Source organism: Cyprinus carpio, chromosome B22, assembly GCF_018340385.1.
Source record: "Cyprinus carpio isolate SPL01 chromosome B22, ASM1834038v1, whole genome shotgun sequence".
NCBI lineage: Eukaryota > Metazoa > Chordata > Actinopteri > Cypriniformes > Cyprinidae > Cyprinus > Cyprinus carpio.
In genome coordinates this window covers 14,257,771-14,282,208 of record NC_056618.1, presented here as the reverse complement: position 1 = coordinate 14,282,208, position 24,438 = coordinate 14,257,771, and the positions used below count along the sequence as shown (strand labels likewise).

The 24,438-nt window shown below is 35.0% G+C and overlaps 1 protein-coding gene across 1 annotated transcript; it reads right to left on the bottom strand.

Moving 5' to 3' along the window:
* Window positions 1-8: 8 nt before the first annotated feature.
* gipc3 (GIPC PDZ domain containing family, member 3) lies at window positions 9-12,712 on the bottom strand. Its single transcript, XM_019103009.2, has 7 exons — window positions 12,212-12,712; window positions 10,301-10,486; window positions 9,128-9,308; window positions 2,512-2,621; window positions 2,349-2,430; window positions 1,689-1,843; window positions 9-593 (listed from the first exon to the last, which is right to left on the bottom strand). Exons 1-6 carry the CDS (start codon window positions 12,497-12,499, stop codon window positions 1,692-1,694), a joined length of 999 nt encoding a protein of 332 aa, XP_018958554.1. The 5' UTR covers window positions 12,500-12,712; the 3' UTR covers window positions 9-593; window positions 1,689-1,691.
* Between the last annotated feature and the right edge of the window lie 11,726 nt (window positions 12,713-24,438).

Below are 24,438 nucleotides of genomic sequence, written 5' to 3'. Positions count from 1 at the left end.
ACAAAAAGTCAATTTGTGGTATGTTTTTAATCTTTGCTCATATTCAAATTTGTCACATCAGGTCATCTAAAAGGATTGTAAAACAGGATATACAATACGCAAACACGTTTAGTAGATTTTTAAGTTAAATACACATTGGATGTGCACAGAAGTGATTAAATATTTATTATTCATATATACACAAGCTAGTGTCACAAGATCTGTCATTAATCGTAAAAGATCATTCATTTCACCAGTAACACAATGTATTTATACATAACACAACAGACATCAAAACAAACAAAGGCTAGTCTAAGCTAAGCTAACATATACTAGTTCATAATACTTCTAAAAGTCAAAGTTATCATGTAAAACACTTAAGAGATTGATTTATATCCTAGATAGCTATACACATTGATGGGAAATACAGTTTGACCTACTTAATCATACTGCTTTACACACTTGATGTTTGCGTTAGCATGCCGATTAGCCGCTTAAATCTTGACGTTCTCCTTCCTCAGGGTAAAGGTGGGAATTGGGAGGATTGTGTATATGAAAACAGATGACAGATGTCACAAATCAAGCTTGAATGTCCCTCAGATGTCTGACGTACTCTGAAAAACACAGACGAGGAAAAGCATGTGCTGGTGAGAGATAGCGTTAGAGTGTAGCATCTGACGTTAAGCTTCTAATGGTGTTTGTCCAGCGTCAGGAAGAAAGACCTGCTAATGGTTTTCTGTAAATGTGTGTGCTTGAGAGTTGCCTGTAAATAAACTCCTCCTGAGATGACCTGCTTTATGTGTTTTCTATCTTGATCAACAGATATCAGTCCAGAAACGAGGGCTGGACGTTTAGTTAGTCAGCGTGGTCCAGTTAGCGCATGCTGGTAGATTGCATAACTACATGTGATTCTTAAAAAGAATCATTATCCTTTTTTTTACAGTCATTCAAAAGTAACTATGTATTGGGACTAATTAAATTGCAAGAAAAATGTGCAATTTTTAATACTTAATTATTTTTGAATATACTTTTGTAGTGTTTATTAATATTTTAAATTTGATTTTATTTGTATATTTTAATTATTTTGTAATTTTGGATTTAATAAATTTGTTATGTGCTTTTGTCATATTTAATTTTTTATATATATTTCTCTATTGCCCCCCACCCCCCAGAGTTTTTAAAATGATTTTGTATGTTTTTCATCTAATATTTATATTCTCAAATAAACAAAAAATTCAACAAAATACAATTTTAAATACGTTTGCTATGTATTACCAATAAATAAACACAATATTTATCTAAATACACTTTTACTTTTTTTCTGATATATGAAAACTGCCACACATTTTGATCAAATGCAAATGAATCATTAAAGGAATATTCAGAAAAATTCATAAATTAGATTGTTTTCAAAATCTATATCGAAACGAGTGTAAATAAAATAATATAAAAAATAATAAATGAAAATACTATTAAATAACATGTATTAATATTATAATAATTATTAATATTGATAATATTTTCGTATTTAATTCTTTGGTATTTGACTGTGTATTTGCAAAACTAGAATACGTAATTCCTAAATCTAGCTATGTAAATAAAAAGTATCAATAAAAATGTACCATAATTATACCTATGAAAACAAATTTGACTACAAGACAAAAAGGAACAGCTTTTTCCCTTTAAAACATCTTGAAGCCATGGATTACCTCTTAAAGGCGTCCGTTCTTCACGTCTCCCATAGCGCCCCAAACATCAAACAGAAAGACGTCAGGAAAACCGAAGTCACCCAGAACGGAGTCGAGCGCCTCGGCGAAATCATCCGGGTTCTTCTTGTTCTTCCCGGCCTCCACGATGGTAGTCGCTGTAGGACACGAATGAGATACAAAATCAGAAATGTAACATTGCTCAGGAATGGATGCTCTGCAGTGAATGGGTGCTGTCAGAATGCGTTATTATGGATTGTATTTTAATTAAAAACATCTTGATGTATTTGTTGCAGCTTTTGTCTTCTCCAGATGTTAACTGATGGACTGGAGTGCTGTGGATTATTGTGATGTTTTTATCAGCTGTTTGGACTCTCATTCTGACGGCACCCATTCACTGCAGAGCATCCATTGCTGAGACACTGATGCAATGCTACACTTCTCCAAACTTGGTGAAGAAACTCCTCTACATCTCGGAAGGCATGAGGGTGAGCTCATTTTTAGCACATTGTCATTTTTGGGTGAACTATTCCATTAATTTGTTTTTGGAAGGAGTTGATCCCATGGGCCACAATTTGCTTTCACTAATGCTCATGAATTTATGGGAATCACAGAGATGTTCTGCTTGAGTCTCGCAGGCCTTTTACGGTAAGGTTCTCTCACCAAGCTCTGGGTCTCGAATCCCCATGTAACTCTCCAGGAGGTCGTCAACCTTCTTGATGGCCTTGTCTTCGAACTCACTGGGCTGTTGGAAAACAAACGGTTGGAGTTGAGATGAAGAGCAAGCTTAAGGTTGAAAAGGCCTGGGATTTGCACCCTGACTCACGATTTCCTCCAGCGTGGCCGATCCTTTGGAGCGCAGCCGCAGCGTCTCTTTCCCGGTCACCATTTTGCCCTCGCTGGACTTTGGCGCTCGCGTCCTTTGGCCTATCATGTCTGATCGACACACAAACACAAACACACTTAACCTTTCAACCGCTTTGGCGCATTAGAGATTGCTATCTGGGCACAGCGGAAAACCAGGAAAACAGATTGAATCATCAATCATCAAAATTCCAAGCCTTGGTTTCCTGTTAATGGCTATGAAATTTCTGAGAAATAATGCGACTCATATAGTTTTGGGATTACTGTAAATGTAAGCATAATATTTTATTAATATATAATTTTTGTTAACTGTAGGTTAACTTGACAATATGAAAAAACTAAATCCTAAATAAAAAAAAAACAAAATAAAAATAAAAAAAAAAACAAAAACTATAATAAGATCAAAACACAAGAAAATTACTAAAACTTTAACAAAAAAAAATGAAAATGGAAAATATAGAGATAAAAACTAAAACTATACTATGATCAGTTTATTTAAGTGAGTAAAGTAGGGGATTCAAAACAAATGATTCACTGATTTTCAGCATTTTCGTTTCAAAATTTATATTAATTTAATTATTTGCTGTCTAGAAAAACATTTCACAAAAAAAAAAAACTAGCCAAAGCAGTAATATTGTGAAATGTTTTTCTATTTAAAGTAATTTCTTTCTATTTGAATATATTTTAAAATTTAATTTATTCCTTTGATGACTGCTAATTTTTCAGCATCATTACTCCAGTCTTCAGTGTCACATGATTCTTCAGAAATCATTTTAATATGCTGATTTACTGCACAAGAAGCATTTATTATTATAATTATCATTATTTAAAACAGCTGAGTATATTTTTGTCAGGATTCTTTGATAAATAGAAAGATCAAAAGATCAGCATTTATCTGAAATAAAAAGCTTTCGTAACATTTTACACTACACCATTCAAAAGCTTGAAGTCAGTATATTTAAATCATTATATATTTATTATTAAATTATGAAATTATAGAAATTAATACTTTTATTTAGCAAGGATGCATTAAACTGATCAAAAGTGATGATTAAGACATTTGCTGCACTGATGCGCTGTTTTTTTCTTTCTATTCCTCAAAGAAACTTAAAGAATTGAAGAGTTTATTTGCAAAAAATAATAGCGTACGCTCTTCTGTGTCAGCCAAGCTGCACTGATGCGCTGTTTTCTTTCAAACCAAAGTGTAAATACACATAAAAAAAAAAACGTATACTTGTGGCGCGGCTGACACAGAAGAACATACGCCGTCTGCGTACTGCTCAGAACTGCCAAAATGGTGCTACGCTGATTTGGAGAGACACAGAGGAGAGGAATTGCTTAATAAAGTCGTTATTTTTGTTCTCTTCGTGTACTACAAGCTACAAAGAAAAAGCTCTGAAGCTGCTTCAGGAGGCGATATTACTTTAAATATACAATGCTAAAGTAGAAAAGGTAAACTAAACGACAGTCATGCTGCTGAGAAGTAGCCAGGAATACCTACTTGTAGCTAGTTAGCAAGCTAAAGCATTAGCAGCCAGTGGCGGCCATTTTTCCTTTGATCTTCTATGTTCAAACAAGATGAGGGAATTGAGCGCGCGCTCGGGAGCGTAATTACCCGCGCTTCTCTCACAAAGGCTAATCCATCACTCTAAAACATCCAATTAGCTAATGCTATAATGATAATCAAAGGCCTTTCGATTATTAACGGCAGTAATTGGCTGTCACAGACAGCAGAGGCTCGCTCAGCATTTGCTCAGTCTGCCGAGCGTGGCGAGATTTACATGAGTGTTTATTTCTCTGTGGGAGGAACGCGCCTCGGCTAATTATTAGCATTAACTGATTTGAGTCTTTAATTACTCAGACCTGCACACGGGGCAATTACCAGCTCGTTTATGGAGGCCAGTAGTTCATAAACACACGGATCAGACCTGCTTTCTCAATCACGCGTTAGAAAAACCCTGGCAAAGACGTAGGTTTGATTTTGGCATTTTATTGCTGTAGTCGCTGGATATTGGTAGGAACATGTCACAGCATCTCTACTAAATTCAACACCCTTAAAAATCATAACAAGCGATGTCAGACTTTGGAAACTATAGTTCTCTCCTTAAATATGAAGAGCTCAAACAGATTAATGAGCGTCTCCAAATTTCACAAAAAGCTTATGGAGGTAATTATAATAATATAGCTTAAAGCAGCAATTATGGGGCCAAGCACTACAGAAGCAAGCTTCCAACAAACTGCAGAAATGAGTAATTGAAGCTGTTTTAGGATGATATTAGTCAAAACAGCTGAAAAATCATAAATACAGCCTCTAGTTACATGATTTATTGGCTTATCACCTTTGACCAATAGGTGGTGCTGTAATCAAATCCTTTTGGTGTGTTCTGTGAGAGTTGACAATGGCACACACTAAGTTTGGTTGTCAATATGCCAAAGCATTGCAGAGATACAGCCTCAAGTGTCATTTTGGCATCATGCCTCAAATCCGTTGCTGTGGTATGCGAAAATGGTTTTGTCTATCAACACAAAATCCATAAGTTTTTGTCAGTGTGGTCTGAGGTGATATGATTCGATTTTGGTGAAAATCGGACCAATGGTCTAGGAGGAGTTCGAAAAAGTAGGTCTTTAAAGAAAATTTTAAATAGCAGACAGGAAGTTTGGCTTACTGTGGCAACATTTGTATCACTGTTCTCAGCATGACCCAAGGAATCTAATAATACCAGTCTCATTACAATAGGCAAAATGCACAGAAAACTATTAGCATTTATTTGAGATTTCATTATACCATTTGACCACAAGGTGGCACTGTCTGAAAACTTTTTGAGTACAGTACTTTCAGGTCATGATCTTGATGGTACATACAAAGTTTCACAATGGTACACCAATGCATTCGTGAAATATTGCATATTATATTGCATTTTATATCATAATACTTGTAGTCAATGGCAATTTCATGTTTTGTTCAATTATAGCATCACAAAGAGGCACAATCCCACCAAACTTTTTATGTGTCCTTAGAGTGTGCCCATACATATGTGTGTCAAATTAGGTGAAAATATCTCATTTTGTTTTGGAGTTATAGTTATATGTGAGAGGAGAAAACATGCCCGACTTTGCATTTTTTTGCCACTTACTATCAAAATTTTGGCAATTGGGCATTAGCGTGTAGTCAGCACGCTACATGTATGTTTTCGAATTTCCTAGAGTGGTTTCATGTTGATCGGAGTAAAGGTTTCTAAGATATTGCCAAATGTTTTTAAGCGGTAAACTGCAACGTTGCACAAACCATAAGACAAAACCTGGCATGTTTGGTATTGCTGGACTCAGCAAGAATTCAGGAGTCTATAAAGGTGACTCACGTGAAAATAAGTCGACCACACCCAAAGTTATAAGCTTGTGAATATTTGATTTTACCACTAGGTGGCACTGGCTTGAAACTTCTCAGGCTCCTTCAGGGCATCGTGCTGATGACCCATACCAAGTTTCGTAACGATACATCAATGCGTTCGTAAAATATAGCATTTTACTATAAAATTAAAAATGGGTGATGCCCAAAATGCCTGACCTGGGAAAATATGGTATCATTCGACTCGGCATCTGCACCAGACTGTCCTCCATCAGTGAGCCAAATTTCACAACTTTCCCGCAAGCGGTTCTATGGGCTGCCATAGACTCGAGAGCGGAAGTGCCTATGCACTTACGGTGCTTGGCCCCTAATAAGTCAGACACTGAAGTGAGCTGCTGTTTTTGTCTCTTCTGAGGAAGATTCATTCACTTGTTTTGTGCCAACACAAAGACATTTTGATTTATGTTCATCTAATCTCATTTTGTAAGTGAACGTTCTTTCTGTTTTAAAGATGTTTTCTTTGGATTGTTTGACTAGCCGAAAGAGAATATAGGGAAATATAACTTAATTTGTGTTTCCTGCTAAATTCCTCATGCATAAACAAAAATCTGTCTCTAAATCTCCCCTTTCTTTACTCAAGTTGTTTAAGACAAGTATATGGAAACTATCCGAAGTTCTGTTATTCCTAAAGCAGCAAAAACTGCATCTCTATATTCACCCTGTGTCCTCCTAAGGTGAGAAAAACATGGCTACTATACTTTCATTATAATAAATCCGATTGATGCGCTTCGAAATCATTTCAAATTCGTGAATCAGTTTGAAACGTAACGGTTTCGAAAAGCTCCGTTTCACCCATCACTATACAGACTTTTTTAAAACCATTACAAGCTATGTCAACATTCGAAAATTAATGGCTCTTTTGGTCTGTTTTTTGCTAGTGTGTCGCTTGAATGATCGAAGTCAAGAGTTTGAATCAATCGGAGTGTTTCTTACTCAGTTGATTCGGTTCGTCTGTTCCTCTGCTTTTTTTAGCATCTTTAGCTGTGTTTACACGACACTGTCAGTACTACTACTGGCTTAGCTTGCTAGTTTTATGACATAAACTGAAATAATATTTTTTATTATAATATTTTTTATTATAATATAGAATATTTCCATTCCAAAGATAACATTCAGCACAAATCTTCAAATATGAAGTAACCAGTTTATTGCTATATAGTAAAACACTCTGTTAATATGACGATCTGCAGCTAAAAATACATGTTAGATGGAAATATTGTGCATTATGATTAAGTTTGAAGCTTAATTCACTATATTTGAAACAGTTTGAGCTTCAGTTCAGTTGCTGACAGTTCAATTGGAAATCAGTTTAAAGCATCCAGTCTCTCATACCACTGAAGTTAATGTTCATTTCATCAGTTTAATAAATATTTGAAAAATTGTTTTTGTATTTTATTGTATTATTCTATCTAGAGTGATAGTCAATGTAAAAGAGCAAATGGGAGAAGCAGATGAACACAAAACAGCAGAACAACATAAAGGTAAAGAGGGTAAACTTTATTATTCAACTGAACTGTGCCAATCTCTGAACTTATGTTTTAAATGCTTCAGCCTTTATATGTTCTTACTCCACACACGTTTCCTTCCTTCACAAATGATGCCGGAAAATGACTTTCCGTTCAAGTCTGTCTTTAAAATTGTTATTCGTTACTGTTATTTCCTACATGGTGCAGTCGTCTGAGATCACTGTAATGTAACAATATGAATCTGAATAATGACATGAACGTGTTTATTGTGTACACGAGCGACTGAAACATTTCTGAACCACACCTGAGTGTGTAAAAGAAATGTATAAATAAATACATTTATAATAAATATTAATATTATACATAATATACACATGAAATTTAAATGAATATTCAAATCCAGTTATGTTCTATTCATAGCAATAAAAATGTATATGTAAATATGCATTTATTATAAAATGTGCATTTCTGGAGAATCAGTTGTTAGGGAGGAGTCATGTAGGGGATTCAAAACAATGATTTATTGATTCACAGCATTTTATATCAAAATTTCTATTTAATTAATTTAGTGTAATTCTATAGGCTACTTAAATTTAACTGCTCAGGCTAAAATTATTACATATTCAACATTACATATTTGAATATTTTTTCTTTTATGTATGTTGTACATTTTTAAATTGAATATTTAAATATTTCATTTTTTTTCTAGTTTATTTACATTAACAAATATTACTTTACTATGCATTTATTACATATATTATTTACAATTATTTAAATAATACACTTCTAACTATTTAAATATCTATAGCCTAGTAATATCCTACTCGTATAAATATCTAAAAATTCCATATTTTTAAAACAATAATATATTTGAAACGCATTTTGTAATATTTATTTAAATTAAATTATTAATACTTTTTATAATTTAACACTTCTTTCCACTGTTTGACCACATGATGGGGTTCTACTCTTCAATATATTGGCCACTACACATTTTTTATTTAAATAAATGTAATATACTGTGTGTTTGTGTAAATATTTAAACAAATATATACACAAACACAAACACTAATATATTAAATATTAAATATTACAGATAACTAAAGAGTTATCAATATACTATATATATATATATATATATATATATACATATATATTAAAAATGTAGTATATATATATATACATACATAAAATAACATTTAGTTTTTCACAAATAATTTGTGAACACATGATGGCGCTATTCTCATAAAAAAAATTTTCATTCATATACTACTGTATGATTTAAGTAAATACCTTAATAGGCTTATACCACAATGTTATTCCATAGTGTGAACACATGATGGCGCTATTCTCCTAAATATTCTCCTGGTGGGTTTTTGTTAAATGTGAGCCTAAATCATCACAATTTAAAGAACCAAAGACTTAAACTACTTCAGTCTGTGTGCACTGAATTTATTTAATACAGGAATTTCACAATTTGAGTTGAATTACTGAAATAAATGAACTTTTCCACGACATTCTCATTTATTAAGGTGCACCTGTATAAGGTCCAGAGTGCGTTTTTAAGACTAAGTTGATGTAACTGCTTATACTTTCAGTTAACCAGTAGTTAAGTGATGTTAATTGATGTCAGGTGTATTACGTGGATGTTTTGATGACGAGAAGCATGTGTTGATGTGATATGAGATAGTAATATGAGTACTCACCGAAGGCTTTCTTGGGCTCGACCAGGCGCAGGGTGAATGGTGTTCCTCTCTGCTGCTCCTTTAGCATCTTCGCCACTTCATAATGCCGACATCCCACAATGCTCTGGTCATTAATGGCCTCGATGTGATCGCCGACACACACCGTCTTTATTTGGTCAATGGTGCTGCCTTCCTTTATCCTCTAAAACAAAACACAAAAAAATAAAAACAAATAATATTATAATATAAAATTAAATACATATTTATATATAGTCCAGTTTTTTTACATTTTTACATTTGCATACGTCTATAACTTTTATTTCACTATTTGCAAACGTCTAAACCGTTTTTGACATCCTTCATTTTTATTTATTTATTTATTTTTGATTATTTTTTTAGCTTGACATCCTTCATTTTTATTTATTTATTTATTTTTCAGAAAGTAACATTTCATCAAAAATGCATGTGTTTATTCATTATTTATTTTTGTTCATTTATTTATTATTACTTTTATTACTTATTTACTTTAAAAAATATTTTATTTATTCATTATTTATTTTTGTTCATTTATTTATTATTACTTTTATTACTTATTTACTTTTCCCAGGATTGTATTTTGATTTTGGAGGTTCAAATTTTAAAAGCTTGTTTTTCCAGAAAATGTGCTGGTTCATTTGATCATACCCACTTTATTTATTAAATTTCCCCCCTTATTTACTAGCCATATGAAACATTTTATATATCTTTTATTTTATTCTAATTTACTGGCCTCTGGCATTAATGAAAGCGTTTACCTTTTTTTTAATTATTATTAATATTATTTACTTCATTTTTTTAACCAGCCACTATTCAAACACAACATTTAATTATTGATTAACTGTATTTTTCTTTTATAGGCTCAAATTCAGGAATATCCAGGAAACATTGGTTATGTTTAACTTACACTTTACTATTAATGTAGGATATTTAATTATTTACTTAGCTACTTACTTATTTACTTAATGACTACTGGCATGTGCGAAAACATTTAGCATTTTTATTTATTTACGTTATTTTATTTTATTTTATTTATTTATTGATTCTGTTTTGCTTTTGTTTTTATTTTGTTCTGTTCCAGAGTTCTATTTCGTTTTAGAACTCAAATGTTAAGATTCGCGACACTCCAGAAACCGTTAAACGGCTAATAGCGCGCACTTTGATGAAGGCGTATCCCGCGCCGTTGTCGGTGATGGTCAGGCCGAGCGCGTCCTCGGTTTTAACGACCTCCACCTCTTTGGTTTCTCCCCTCACGTGCGCGAAGATGAAGTCCTCCAGCCCGATCTGACCTCCCAGCAGCTTCTGCATGTCCACTTTGTGCGAGTTCAGCGTGCAGAAGAGGATCTGGAGTTGAAAATAAACACACGTGCGTCAGACTACAGAGAAAACGGACACCTGAGCCTTTCCCGCCGTTTTCAATCGTAAGCGCGCCAAGATGGCACACAGGATGGCGCTGTGGTGGTTTGGTTAACTAGTGCTTTCAGGGTAACTCTGCTAGAATATAACTGATATTGTGTGTTAGGGAGTCATATAGGTAGCTAGCATCGATAAACGTTGAGTAAAACTTGATTTGTGTTCGTGTTTACAGATGCTAACGCTCCTGTTTCTTAGAAATTAGGCGCGAGTCTTCTTGTTTAAAAGTCTTTTTATATTTATCATTACACCTAATATGTGCGAAAAACAAACAATATTAAATATTTTCAGCTTTTCATAGCTATAAGTGTGAGGAAGACGCAATTATTTATAGCGGTTTGAAAGCTCATGTGACCTTTAAGTCTTTCTAGTGAACTTTCGACTCAAACTGAAGCATGTTTGTTTGTGTTGAGATAAACACGTAATTATTCTAGCCTTGACCCCTCCGAAAGTGCTGAAGTGTCTTGATAACATGTTCTTGAAGGACATTTTCTCCTGAAACTGTGTGATTTTTTTTTTTTTACAGTACAGTGATTCTGAAGAAAAGATTAGGCTACAGATAAAACTGATTGGTTATGTAACCTGATCTGGTGATGAACAAGCAGCGCACAAAACTAAAAAAAACAACTTTATTTATTAGTTTAATAATAGTTAAAATTTTGTTTAACTGTTTAAAACATTTTTTATTTAATGTTTTATACAAATACTAAAACTAATACGTTTAAAAACATATGGTCATATTAAAAACATTTATTTATTTATTTATTTGCCTAAGGAGACCAAGATGACTGATGAAATAAAACTTTATTTCCAGCAAGTCCTGTGCTCAGGCATAGAAAACATTTCGGTATTTTTATTTAAAAAAACAAAACTTTTTAATTGTTCAAGGCATTTTACTAAATATTTTTTTAAAAAAAAATGTTTTAGACATAGAACATTTATTTGTTTGTTTGTCTGTTAAATAAATTATTTTGGTTACAAAATGATGCAAAAATAATTAACTACATGCTAGTGGCTAGTAAATGGGGGAAAACATAAATAAATAAATACAAATAATAAATATTTTCATATATGTCAGTGGCTAGTAAACTAGTAAAATAAATAAATAAATATTTTCATATATCAGTGGCTAGTAAACTCATAGAATAAATAAATAAATATTTTAATTTATGCCAGTGGCTAATAAATAAAAATGTATTTAAACAATATATATATATAATGTATATTGTGTGGTGTGTGTGTGTGTGTGTGTGTGTGTGTGTGTGTGTGTAAAAAATGATAAATAAAAATAATCTTTTTTTATATGCCATTGGCTGGTTAGTGATAAATAAATGAAATTAACAAATGAATTATTAAAAATAATACATATTTGTAAAATGTTTTAAAATGTGCCAGTGGCTAGTAAATTTAAACAGACAAACAAACAGATAAATGTTCTTCGTCTAAAACAATTTAAAATTGTTAAAACAATTTAAAATTGCTATCAATTTTAATAGCTGTAACAATCAAGATAACTAATGCGCGATACATTATCTAGCAACTTTCAAACAAGACATTTACTACCTTAAGGGCAAACTCCAGTATACTTTCAAAGAAACAAATGACCCACACACCACTCCTTTGACCCAAAAGACTCTTTTTTTTTTTTCGCCGTACCTCAGAAGCGGAGATGTCGAAGACCTCTGCGATCTTGGCGTAAAGCTCCCTAACATTGGTGAAGCCGTGAATGCGTCCCGTTGGGCTCCCGTGTGCCAGCTGCGTGTGAAACACCAGTCTGGGCCTCGGACACGGCAGAGGCTCCTGGGGCAGCGGTGGCGCTGATGGGATGGCTCCCTGGTTCTCCTCATCCCCCGGCGGTCCTCTGGAGTCCTGTGCGTCCGGACTCATGGCCTCTCCGTTCTGCATGGGCTCTGGGTTGCTCGTCGTCTTCTCGGACTCCTGCATGGTGAAGAGCGAGGCGTCGGCGGCCGTCTGCAGTTGGGTCTGCCGTGTTAAATTAAAGATGAGGGTAGCCAGGCAACGCTGCACAGGTGAGCGGTTTCTGGCCCTGCTTAGTGGAAACCCAAAACCTGTTGAGCTAGAGATCTTATGGGTGACACTGGAGAGCAGGACGAACACCTGAAGTGAAGCGACCCGCGGGGAACCTGGAGACCATCTGTCTGTAGAGCTGGCAGAGGGGACGGTCTTCACAACAGAGATGCAGCGTTTGGTCAAATAATAAGCTGATCTAAAGGAGTAGTTCGGCCAAAAATGAGCATTTGCTGAAAATTTGCTCACCCTCAGGCCATCCGAGATGTAGATGAGTTTGTTTCTACATCAGATTTGGAGAAATGTAGCATACCATCACTTGCTCACCAATGGATGTGAATGGGTGCCGTCAGAATGAGAGTCCAAACAGCTGATAAAAACATCACAATAATCCACACGTAATCCACACCACTTCAGTTCACATCTTGAGAAGACAAAATCTGTGTGTGTGTTTGTAAGAAACAAATCCATCATTAAAACATTTAAACTAAAATAGAAATCCATAATCCACAATAACACTTCCTCCAGTGAAAAAGTCCATCTCCTGTTGTCTTTCACATCAAAATCCAGCCACATATTTATTTAGAGCTGTTTTGGCTTCTAAACAGTGCATGATCTGTGCAGATTTCTCTCCTGATTAAGACCAGACAAATATTTCACCGGAGGAAGCGTTATTATGTCTTGTGGATTTGTATTTTAGTTAAAAACATCTTAATGATGGATTTATTTCTCACAAATGCAGTTTTGATTAGGCTTCATGGGATTAATCAGATTACTTATTGGATTACAATTTACTTGTGGATTATTGTGATGTTTTTACCAGCTGTTTGGACTCTCATTCTGACGGCACCCATTCACATCCATAGGTGAGCAAGTGATAGAATGCTACATTTCTCCAAATATGATGAAGAAACAAACTTGTTTACCTCTCAGATGGCCCTGAAGGTGAGCACATTTTTAGCAAACTTTCATTTTTGGGTAAACTACTCCTTTAACAGCTAAAGAATAGTTTAGCGTAAGCAAGAATGTTATTTGAGAAGTACTGCATTGTATTTTTGTATAAAAATGTAGTGTTTGTTGTATGATACTGTATTTGCTGCTTCTATTTCACCAGAAGCACTGTAGCAAGCAACAAGTCTTCAAGTCAACCACAAATGACGTTTAAAGCCAATACTTGGCAAACCCCATGCAGCACACATTTGCAACCTCAGATTTATTCTGAACAAACTGGGCTCATGACATAACAGAAGTCTTCATGAGAAATATTCAGAGGTCATCTGAGCTGCGGTCTGATATCAGGAACTGGCTGTGGATCTGATATTTGTCCTGTGCTGTGGGTACAGTGCCTCCTCTGTTCAGATAGCGAGTGTAACACGAGCTGCTGTGTCAACTCCTTCCTCTAAATACCGACTGCACACACATAGCTCCCGCGATGTTTAATGCATAAAAGGGCGTATGCAGGTCATGAGATGTCATGTGTGCAAAAGCTATGAGTCGATCTGAGGGAAACTGTGTTGAAATGCGATTTTGTGCAGCAGAGCATGAGTTTGATTATGAAATTTTGCAGCCTGAGGACTCCAGTGTTCTATAAAAATAAGAGAAACAGAGATAGATAGATAGATAGATAGATAGATTTATTTTATTCTAATTTACTGGCCCCCGGCATTAATGAAAGCGTTTACCTTTTTTTTTTAATTATTATTAATATTATTTACTTCATTTTTTTAACCAGCCACTATTCAATTCACATTTTTTTATTAATATTATTTTTTTAACCAGCCCTGGCATATTCAAACACAACATTTTTAATTATTGATTAAACTGTATTTTTTCTTTTATAGGCTCAAATTCTGAATATTCAGGAAACATTGGTTATGTTTTAACTTACACTTTACTATTAATGTAGGATATATTATTATTTACTTACATAGCTACTAACTTATTTCCTTACTGACTACTGTCATATGCGGTTTAATTTATGCATCAAAAATAAGAGAAACAGAGATAGATAGATAGATAGATAGATAGATAGATAGATAGATAGATAGATAGATAGATAGATGGATATTCACTCACTCTATACGCTGATAAGACCAGTCTGCATGCAATCTGTTTAATTTATACATCAATTCAACATAAATATTTAATAGTAATAATAATACTAAGCCTCAGATCCACCACTAATCAACATTTAGACACGCATAACGTGTTCAAACACATGATCGTATCAAAACATGTGAGAACAGAGTTAAAAACACAAACGCCCAGAGTATAATCAACCATCTACACTAGTTCTCCACCCCGACTTCCCCCTTTACCACCACGTTGCATGCAGACACGCGTCCTTCCCATAGAAGGGCATGGGCGGAGTCCGAGCGCGACTGTCGCGCCGCGATTGGACACCGTGGCTGATCAGATGCGCGCTGATTGGCCGCCAGCACTTGGTCCGATTTTGTCTCATTTTGTTAATCAGAACGCGCTCATGGGACGCCGAAGAGAAACCGGATCATCGCATCCTCGTTAAACGGCGTCTTTTTGTCGGCGTGTGTCGATCTGCGTTGAGGAAGAATGCTGGAAAACAAGAGGGAGAGATTGAAAACGTTTCTGAGAAAGATCGACGAGAGCGCCATATCGCGAATCAAGCATTTAATGAAGGAGAGGTGAGAAGAACCGCTATCAGCTGTTGACATCCGATAATGTCATATACGTCGCTCATTTACATATATGTTAATGTTGTGTTCGTGTTATAAGTGCTAGAGTGTTTGTTTCGATAAGGCTGTGTGATGAGCGCGGTTTTTATAGATATATAAAGGTCAGATTGGTGAAGTTTTATAGTCATAATCCACCCTACTATGTGTGCGCGTGCACGCGTGTGATGACATTATTGCTTCCCGTTGATTATCTTATTCAAATACCGATTAGAGATCATTTATTTATGACTTTATATGTCTTTATAGTGAATAAATTGTTTATTTACACGTCGTTTTACACATCATAAAATTATCCCAATTATTAATGGTTTTTATTGCATTCCATTTATTGTGGTACAGTTTATTTATTTAAAAAAAAAAAACATGGGGTTAATACCACTGTGTTTTTGGACAGGTACCATGATAGAGCATTTGACTACCAAAAATTACTATGGTACATGTTAAAACACCATGGTATTGTCTGACAAGACAACTATGGCAGTGAAACAATATATATATATATTTATTATTATTATTATTAATTATTTTTACTCTTAGAGTAAAATACTATGGTAAAATGCCATCTTCCATTGCTGAACCATGTTTTTATTTCACCACAGTTTTTATATGTACTGTGGTGATAATAGTAATGTTGTTTTTGACATTTATCATGCTAGTACCAGTGTGTGTTTGGGCATGATCTTGTGAAATATGGTATTACTATGGTGCATATATAATATTGTATATGCATGTTCATTTATGCAATGATGTATATCTGACCACCGTGATAATACCATGTTTTTATTGTATTTACATTGTTAGTCACCTTAAAAACCTCCAAACTCCTAAAAACCAGCCCTGCGGTGTAATATAATATCAGGACTTGTTTTTGAGGACTTGTCTTTGTGTTGGTTATTATTAGAGTCGTTAAACCGGTATTGTACCTGGATCACATCACTCAAGCTATTGTAAAGGAATTACTGGGCTAGTTTTAGACCAGAGCTGATTCCCCTGACTCGCCATCCAATGAGAGAGTTACTTGTAACTTGCATTCATTTACATTCAGCCATTTGATGGAAATATACCTATTACTATACCAGCTATTCTTATACCTGTGTAGCATGAATGGTGCAGCCCTCATCTGCAATTGTGACATAAACAAACCAATCCACATAGCCATTATGCTTCAAATTTCTAACCCTCATCAAGGTGCAAGTTTTCCATTCACTCGGGCAGTTTAAATGCAAATTAACTTTTTTCTTGGCCAAATTGCTTTGTCTTCAATGATGGTCCTAAACTTAATTTGGAGCTGGAATGTGTCATAATCAAATTACGGCAAGCGCTAAGTTTCGACGTTACATCACAATGCCCAGTAAGTGCTTTAAGGCTGATTTATACTTCTGCCTCGGACCTACGCCGTAGGCTATGCGTCAGTTTTCATTTATACTTATCTGTCATTGTCCGCTTCGATGTGGAGTACACATGCAGACCGCTAGTCTGCAGTGTGCAAGGGCATGTTGCTGGTGTAACCTGCAGTACCACGGCAAAAGCCGAAGAAGAAGCAGCTCGTCAGAGAAGCATTATAGCCGTGACGACAGCAAATAAATATCAAATCAATATTTAAAACTACTAAAAGGAGACAACAATGGAGCAAGAGAAGATGCCATTCTTTCAATCTCCACAAGGACTTGTACCATGGCAGATCAACATTGTTGGTCACGGACAACTAGTGATAATGTATAGTGATAGTGTATAATGCTATGTAGTATAATAGATAAGACAGTTGTTCTTTGTTTTTTTATTTTATATAAGAAGGTGTAACATTAAAATATGTTAAAGTGCACATAAACACACACAAAACTCAAGTACATACGGAGGGAGGGGCATGAGCAGACAACTCACAGCGCTTGCGGTCCGCGTAGAATTGACAAGCTGTTAGATTTTTGGAGAGGTGCACGTCAGGCTACGCTGTACTACACATAGCCTACGCCGTAGGTTCGACACAGAAGTATAAACTGGGATTTAGATTGTCAAGCATTTCTCCAGATAAACACATGATCTCATAGACCCTCTGTTGTATTGGTATTCCAACACGTGGGTCGTGTTATCTATATGCGTCTATTTTTAGCCCAAAAGCTTGTTCCAGGTGGTGTGCTAGGTGTGGACAAGCTGTCTGGGCTAATTCTGTTTCCCAAATTAGCTTCTCCGAGCCTTGTAAAGAAAACTATGGGCCCTGACCGCTTATCATTAACACAACCAGTAAAGGACACAAGTTATACTTGAGGTCTTGCACAACTGCTTTTGAGCGGCGCTACTACATAAGGAACGTTGTTTGGATAGAGTCGAGGTTATTTTAGAAGGTCAGTTCCCATGAGTAACTTTGGACCACTCCTTGTAAATTTTAATGTGGCTTCCAGGTGTAGCAGGTTAAAGTCTTTCTACCTCTTAGTACATCAATTCCAATCAACATTCTTATATCTTCGTTAACCTGTTGCCTGCAAACGTTCAAGGGTCTCAACATTCCAGTCCCCAGCATTTCACACCGATGACACAACCATGACATATTGGTGCCCTCATCCTTCTGCACCTTTACTGAAAACAATACTTGCGTTATGTACTTCCCCAAAGCAAAGTTCCCCTAAGCTATAAGAACTGCACCAAAAGAACAAGATATTCTCAGTTTCATGTGATTCCTGGTTGGAATTTCCACTTTTGGACTCTATTGGTCCATGGAAAGAAAGGCCTCTTTCTGTTTAGACTGAAGAAGTGAGACTGATGCATTCAAGCCACATGATTTGCACAAATGTCCTCTGTGTCGTAGGTTTGGCCCCCGTCCACAAGTGGCAAGCTGTTGTTTGCCCACAGGGATCGGTGTTGGCTCTTGAACTAACATCATGGCTCTATATATGTCAAGGCCTAATCCTTGTCCTACGCCTTTCTTTGTGGATGTTAGCTCTGATTTCATGGTTACACACCAAGTTTTAAGAGTCTCGCTTAGAGTTTGACCTTTGTTTTTGGGCTAGTTTCTTTTGCAACTAATCTTGAGTCTTCAGACCAAGTTTTGGCGTATTTTGAGAGATGGATTTGAACTTTGGACTTCATGTAGTTTTTATGTTTAGATTAGTTTTTTTTAGAGGTATAGGACAACTCGGTGTGGTTTGTTGTTGATTAAATGGTATAGCTGAAGCTCAGGTTTTCATGTGGTTAACACATCACTTTTTTTCAGCAAACACCCACTCAGATCATTTATCACAGTTTGATGAATGACCTTCTATTCTCTACGTGTGGTTTGACTGCTTCCGCTCAAGTGCTTTCATTTTGCAAGTTGGGAAATACATGACTTGCTCAACTGGTGAAATCTAACGGAGGCTTTCTTGAAAATGATCTATGATTTCCTGGTGTGCAGCGCTGGCAAAATTCAACCTGTCGATCCCTGATTTACATGCCAGCTTCTTGGCAGTGATGTTTGAATGCGTTCCAGCTGACAGAACCTCCCATCTGTCAACCAATGGTGATCTAGTACACTTGTGTTTTACGGAGCGTGAAAGTCTTATGCTTATGTAATGAAAACTGACCTGATATTCTCCATATCATGTAATGCTAGTCTGCTCCAAGAAACAGAGTAAACCCTCACTTAATGTTCTCTGATAGAACATGGCGTCTTGTTTATAAACAGAAGTACAGAATGCCCTGAGAAAGGTGTGGACGTATCCGCTTGTTAAGTCTGACATCACCGCTTCCGTGTCCAAACGTTCTATCAGATACCACGAGAAAACAACAAAAGTGCTTATATACACTCACACTGTGATATAATACTACCAAAAAAATATATAATCCTAACCTTTAAATCCATACCGAAATCCCAAATAGCCAGACAATGAAAATATAAATAAATAAAAATAATTTGTGTTTGGGACACTGTGAGCATGAAGACTGTAGTGTACACTGTAAGTTTGAAAACGTTTAGCTTAAATCTTGAATATGAATAAACAGTGCTCATAATCGGCTGCTGAGGTAGTATTCTCAAGTGAAGCCAGTTGAGGCTTGGACCCAGAAACAGCGCTTCTTACGTCACCACTTAACAACTAAATATAAGCTAATGCATTTCCATTGTGAAACATTAGCCTTGAATGCTTGTGTAAGTGCAGTGTGCATTAGGCCGGGGATGAATCATTCCGATTTATAATGGTATAAGGAGGTCAGGGTTCAGATGGAGAAAAGGTTCAGTGATAAACCACCAACAAAACATAAGGTGGTCACATAAGGTGGTCACACTCCTAAAAAAATTATAATAACAACAACAACATAATAAGTAAAAAATCACTACTCTGACTAATTAATTTTATCACTCAAAATAAAAAATAATGTTCAACACACAGCTGCTACATTTTTCATTTCCATTTAGTTTAACTTAATTTCCTAAAATAACTAAAACTTAAAGTGAAATAAAAATTTGTACAATCCATGGACATTAAAAGAGAGAAAAACACAACTAAATTACTAACACCTTAACTCAAATTAAAATAAAAATGAAATTGGTGGTATAAAAACTAATTCAAAATAATAGTAATTCAATGATACTAAAATAACACCAGTTTGAATTTATTTTCTTAGTTGTCTTGAGGAAAAATGTAACTTATCAGGGATGATTAGATACAGAAATCTTGGTTATTGGTTCATTTTTATGTTGTGCTCGGTAATAGTTTTAGTGTTTAAATTTTCTTTTCAAAAGTTATTGGGTTTTGGTCAGTTTCCATGTATTCATTTTTAATTTGTGTTTGGATTTAGTTGAAGTGAACAAATATTATCATAATTTATATTTTTAATCCGTAACCTTTTTCCCAATGAAAGTCAGAATTTTGTTGTTTTTACATGCGTAAGCTTGATTGATCCGTTTTTCTGTGTATTATAATAGTACTTGTTTATTAAATTACGTATGCTAACAATTAGTAACCATAACCAAAAGTAACCATTCTTTTGGCACATTCAAAGTCAGAATTTAGCGTTTTTACAGGCTTGAAATGGATTTTGGTCGGTTTTCCATAAATTGTTTTGCATTTGTTGTGTTTGGATTTGTAATTAATTAAACGTACATATAAAACGTAAAAGTAACTATTTTTTGGCACATTCAAAGTCAGACTTTAGTGTTTTTACAGGATTATACTGGATTTTGGTCAGTTTTTCCTGTGTATTTGTTTTGAATCTGTTGTATCTGCATTTGTAATTGATTAAATTTTTTTAAATTATTATAGTATTTAACTTCAAACTAACCTAATCTTTTTATGCTTTTAAAGCCAGAATTTAGTGTTTTAAAGGCTTAAACTGGGTTTAAATGAAATTTTTTCATGTATTGTTTCGAATTTGTTGTATTTGGGTTTGTAATTGATCAAAAAAAGTCTAAATTCTAGTAGTATTTATCTAACTTCAAACTAACCATTTTTTAGCACTCTCAAAGCTGTTGGAAAGCACTTTCCAGTTCACACAGAAACTTCACGATATACTTAAAGCCAAATCAGATCCTTGCAGAAAAGTCCTGGTCTTGTAGGGGATTTTTCTCCAGTTTTGCAATGTGTTTGTTGACTCTCTACCCCACCGCAAAGACAATAGGGTGCCCACCAGCGAGGCCTTTGTTTGCATGTCTTGAGTCTTGTCTTCTGTAGTTTGCATTTCTTCAATGGCATCCAAATGGGCCATTGTGGGCTCCTCCAGCTGCCACAGTTGGAGGTGAGCGGAGTGGGCCGGCAGAGGATCCTTTATCCCTCCCTCGGCTCCCACTTTGGCTTCCCTGTGCCTCATTATCTCACTTTTTCCATAACGGAGCAGCTGTAAAGGAAACCTTTAGACCCCATTGCTCAGCATCTAGTTCAGCTGGTTAGAAGCGGTTCAGTCGTTACTAGCTCTGAGAAGACGTGGCGATGGATGGCGAGAAGGATCTAAACCAGGTGGATACGGCCGTGTGTGAGGATTTGGGAAGGTAGGAGATGTTTACGGCTGTTTTAGCTCTGATATACGATGGTGAGCAGCTGCAAATGCGTGGTTGAGCCGCTAGCTTGGTGGGAATTTGTTTTCATAGCTAGCTGATTGAATCCAAACAGCTTTAAAGAGCAAAACGTTGACTAGTTTTGTTTTTATTCACGCAAATTAATCAGAAAAATCAAATGTTTTGACTCATATGCAAAGACTGAACTTTCGTTTCCAGCACAAAGGCGTGCGCGATAAACGTTCATCGCTGAGAACGGGCCTTGAACGCTGACACATTTCCTTGTTTAGCATGTTTCTGATGCATCTTGTGCCGCTGTTTAATGCTTATCTGCTGTGGTTTGAGCTCTTGTGGCGTCTTTGCGAGCTTTATTTTATCATCAGCATCGGATGATTCTGCAGGGGATGTTTGATGCTTGTTGTCTGCGTTCTAAATCACTGCGCGTCTTTAGGCTAAATAGAAGTCGCAAGGTTTGTTCAAGACTGTTGAACAGGATTTCTGGATCCTTTTCTTATTGTTCTAACGTCACGAAACCGGATTTACACACTGTTTAAACCCTAATGCATTGAATGAAAGTGTTTGAACAGTGTGTTTTATTGATTTAATGCAAGCACTTTCGTTTATGTGTGACCTTCCCAAATGCCTTTTCTGGATTGCGTTTCCTGTAAATGGCCACAGCGCGGTGGCAGATTCTCGAATCCTCTGAATACACAAGCTCAGACATGAGAAACAGCACTTTCAGCTGGTGTGATGGGAAGTTGGTCTGCAGTGTGAGCTGTGGGTTATTGATGCTGGTTAAAGGTGAAGCCGGTGCGGATGAGATTTGAGGGGTCTTAAAATAGATCTGCAATATGAAGTGTGTTGTGAATGTGACTTTTACGCTGAATGGAAAAGTATAACAAGCTTTGACATTTTGCATGAAGGAAATGGAGTGATGCATTATATTAATAGCTTGAGTTTATGCTAAGTTTAACCACTTTGTGTAAATAAATATTTTGTGTAATGCAGTAAAAAGTTACTAGCTATATTACCAAAATTGCATTGTATAATCACAGAATTACATTATTTTTTCATATTATATTATCTTATCAGAATAACCATTGAGATTGATCAAATGAATAATTAATGTTTCATTCTTTGATTTTTCTGTATGCAGAACAATTTATACAATATTACTAAACAATAATGCTAGTTAGCGTAATGCTAGTTAACAATAGTTATTTTTAATATTTTATATTTATTAATTTGTATTTTACCAGTAGTAGTAATTATAATTTTAGTAACTCTTTTTAGTAATTTTTTTTGTTTAATTAAAATGCAACTTAAAACAATACAAATTGCAATAAGAAAAAATGTTCTTATATATTTTCTTATATACATACGCACACACAATTTTTTTAAACATATACACACAATTTTTCTTTTTTAAAGTTACATGTTTTTGGCCTTTCCCAATATCGAAAATAAGGCATTTTCATATATAGAGAAAAAATTTCCCATATAGAGAAAAAAATTTTTATAAAAAGAAAGTTTACTCCCTCAATTAAATTTTTAATACGTAACATAATATCCATCCATCCATAGCAGTTTAAGTCTCTAGCTGTGTCCCAGTGGTTCCACATGAACTTTATTTTTAATTGTTTACTTCCTCAATTAAATTTTGCATATGTTGCGTGTTTTCATGTAGTCCGGAAGAGAAAACTTAACATAAGCAAATAACATTAAGAACAGATATATTGCATTATTTCTTGCTTCTTTTAGTAACATGTTGAGACATCTAGGAGGTATCCTTTAGTGTTAATCAGCATTTATTTTGTGCCAAATTTGCGCAAAGATGCAGGTCCGGTTTGAATGTGTTTGCGTACTACATGCATGGATTTGCTTTCATATCCAAAGGTTTCAAGACCGAAACAACCAAACAAAAGCTGGCTGAGCTCTAAAACGTCTAATTCGAGATGTTCTTTCAGTGGCTGCCAGGTCCTTGTGTTGTAATGGTTTCTTTTGTATTCTTGCGTGCCGTAAACGCTTCCCTTCCCCCACAGATGAGCTCAGAATGTTTCCGTGGCATTTGAGAGTCATTCGTAATCATGACACAAATTGTAACTGGACATTATTACCCTGTATGCCTGCTCGGTGTGTTTATTACATGTCTTTTAACCTATTTATTTCATTATGGTCATTTAAATAAATATTTATTTACATATTTTAAAAGTATTTTTTAATGTATGTAATAAGTTCATGTATAATTTAAAAATTAAAAAAGATTTTTTAAAAAGTAAATGTTTATTTTGCCTTTAATATTAATATTGATTTCATAAAAAAGGCTTGTTTTAATTAAATTAATTATAATTGTTTTTTATATTTATATATAATTAATAAATGTATAAAAATTAATTAATGCAAAACAAGCTTTTTTCCTTTATGAAAACAATATTATTTATTAATTTGCCATTTGAATTATTTTCATATGTAAGGGAAAATCTATTTATTTAAAGAAAAAGAAGTTATTATAAAATTATATGTAATATTATACTTGTATCTGCCATTTTCATGTGTAAAAAAAAAAAACTAATTTGTTTCTAAAACAAATTAAATATTATATGGTATTTATATTTATAGTAATTTGAAAGTAATTCATATTCGTCAAAGTGTGATACATACTCGGCATACTTGGTCATATGACTGCATGTGTTTTTATTGCATGTCATATAATGTCTTTTAACCTATATTTCAGCAAGTCACACCTTTGTCCTGGAGTCGTAAATTTAATGGCTCTGAATGCTGGGAAAGGTGATGTGTGCTTTCCAGCAGCTGTGCTTAGCATGTAGCCACCAAAACAGACACTGAAGGCTCTCGATTACCCAAAAACCTCCAAGTTGAATGAGGAAGCGTTCCGTAGCTACTTTGAGTTCCTTTCAGGTGAAAAAATTACAGCGATTTGACTTTCGCTTCTATAAATCATCAATCTTTTCACTGTAAACTCATTCGCTTTCGCTTCTTTTCAAAAGCTCCAGTGTTTCTCAGCATGTTTTGACCTGCAGGTGTTCCATTACATCAGCAACCCACAGTCACACCATCTGAGGTCAGAGACTCCGCCCACTCGCATTTGCATACAGAACAAGCAGTTCATTGGAACACGACCGCAGACTGGAACTTTGTCCTCAGCCCCGCCCATTTATTTGCAT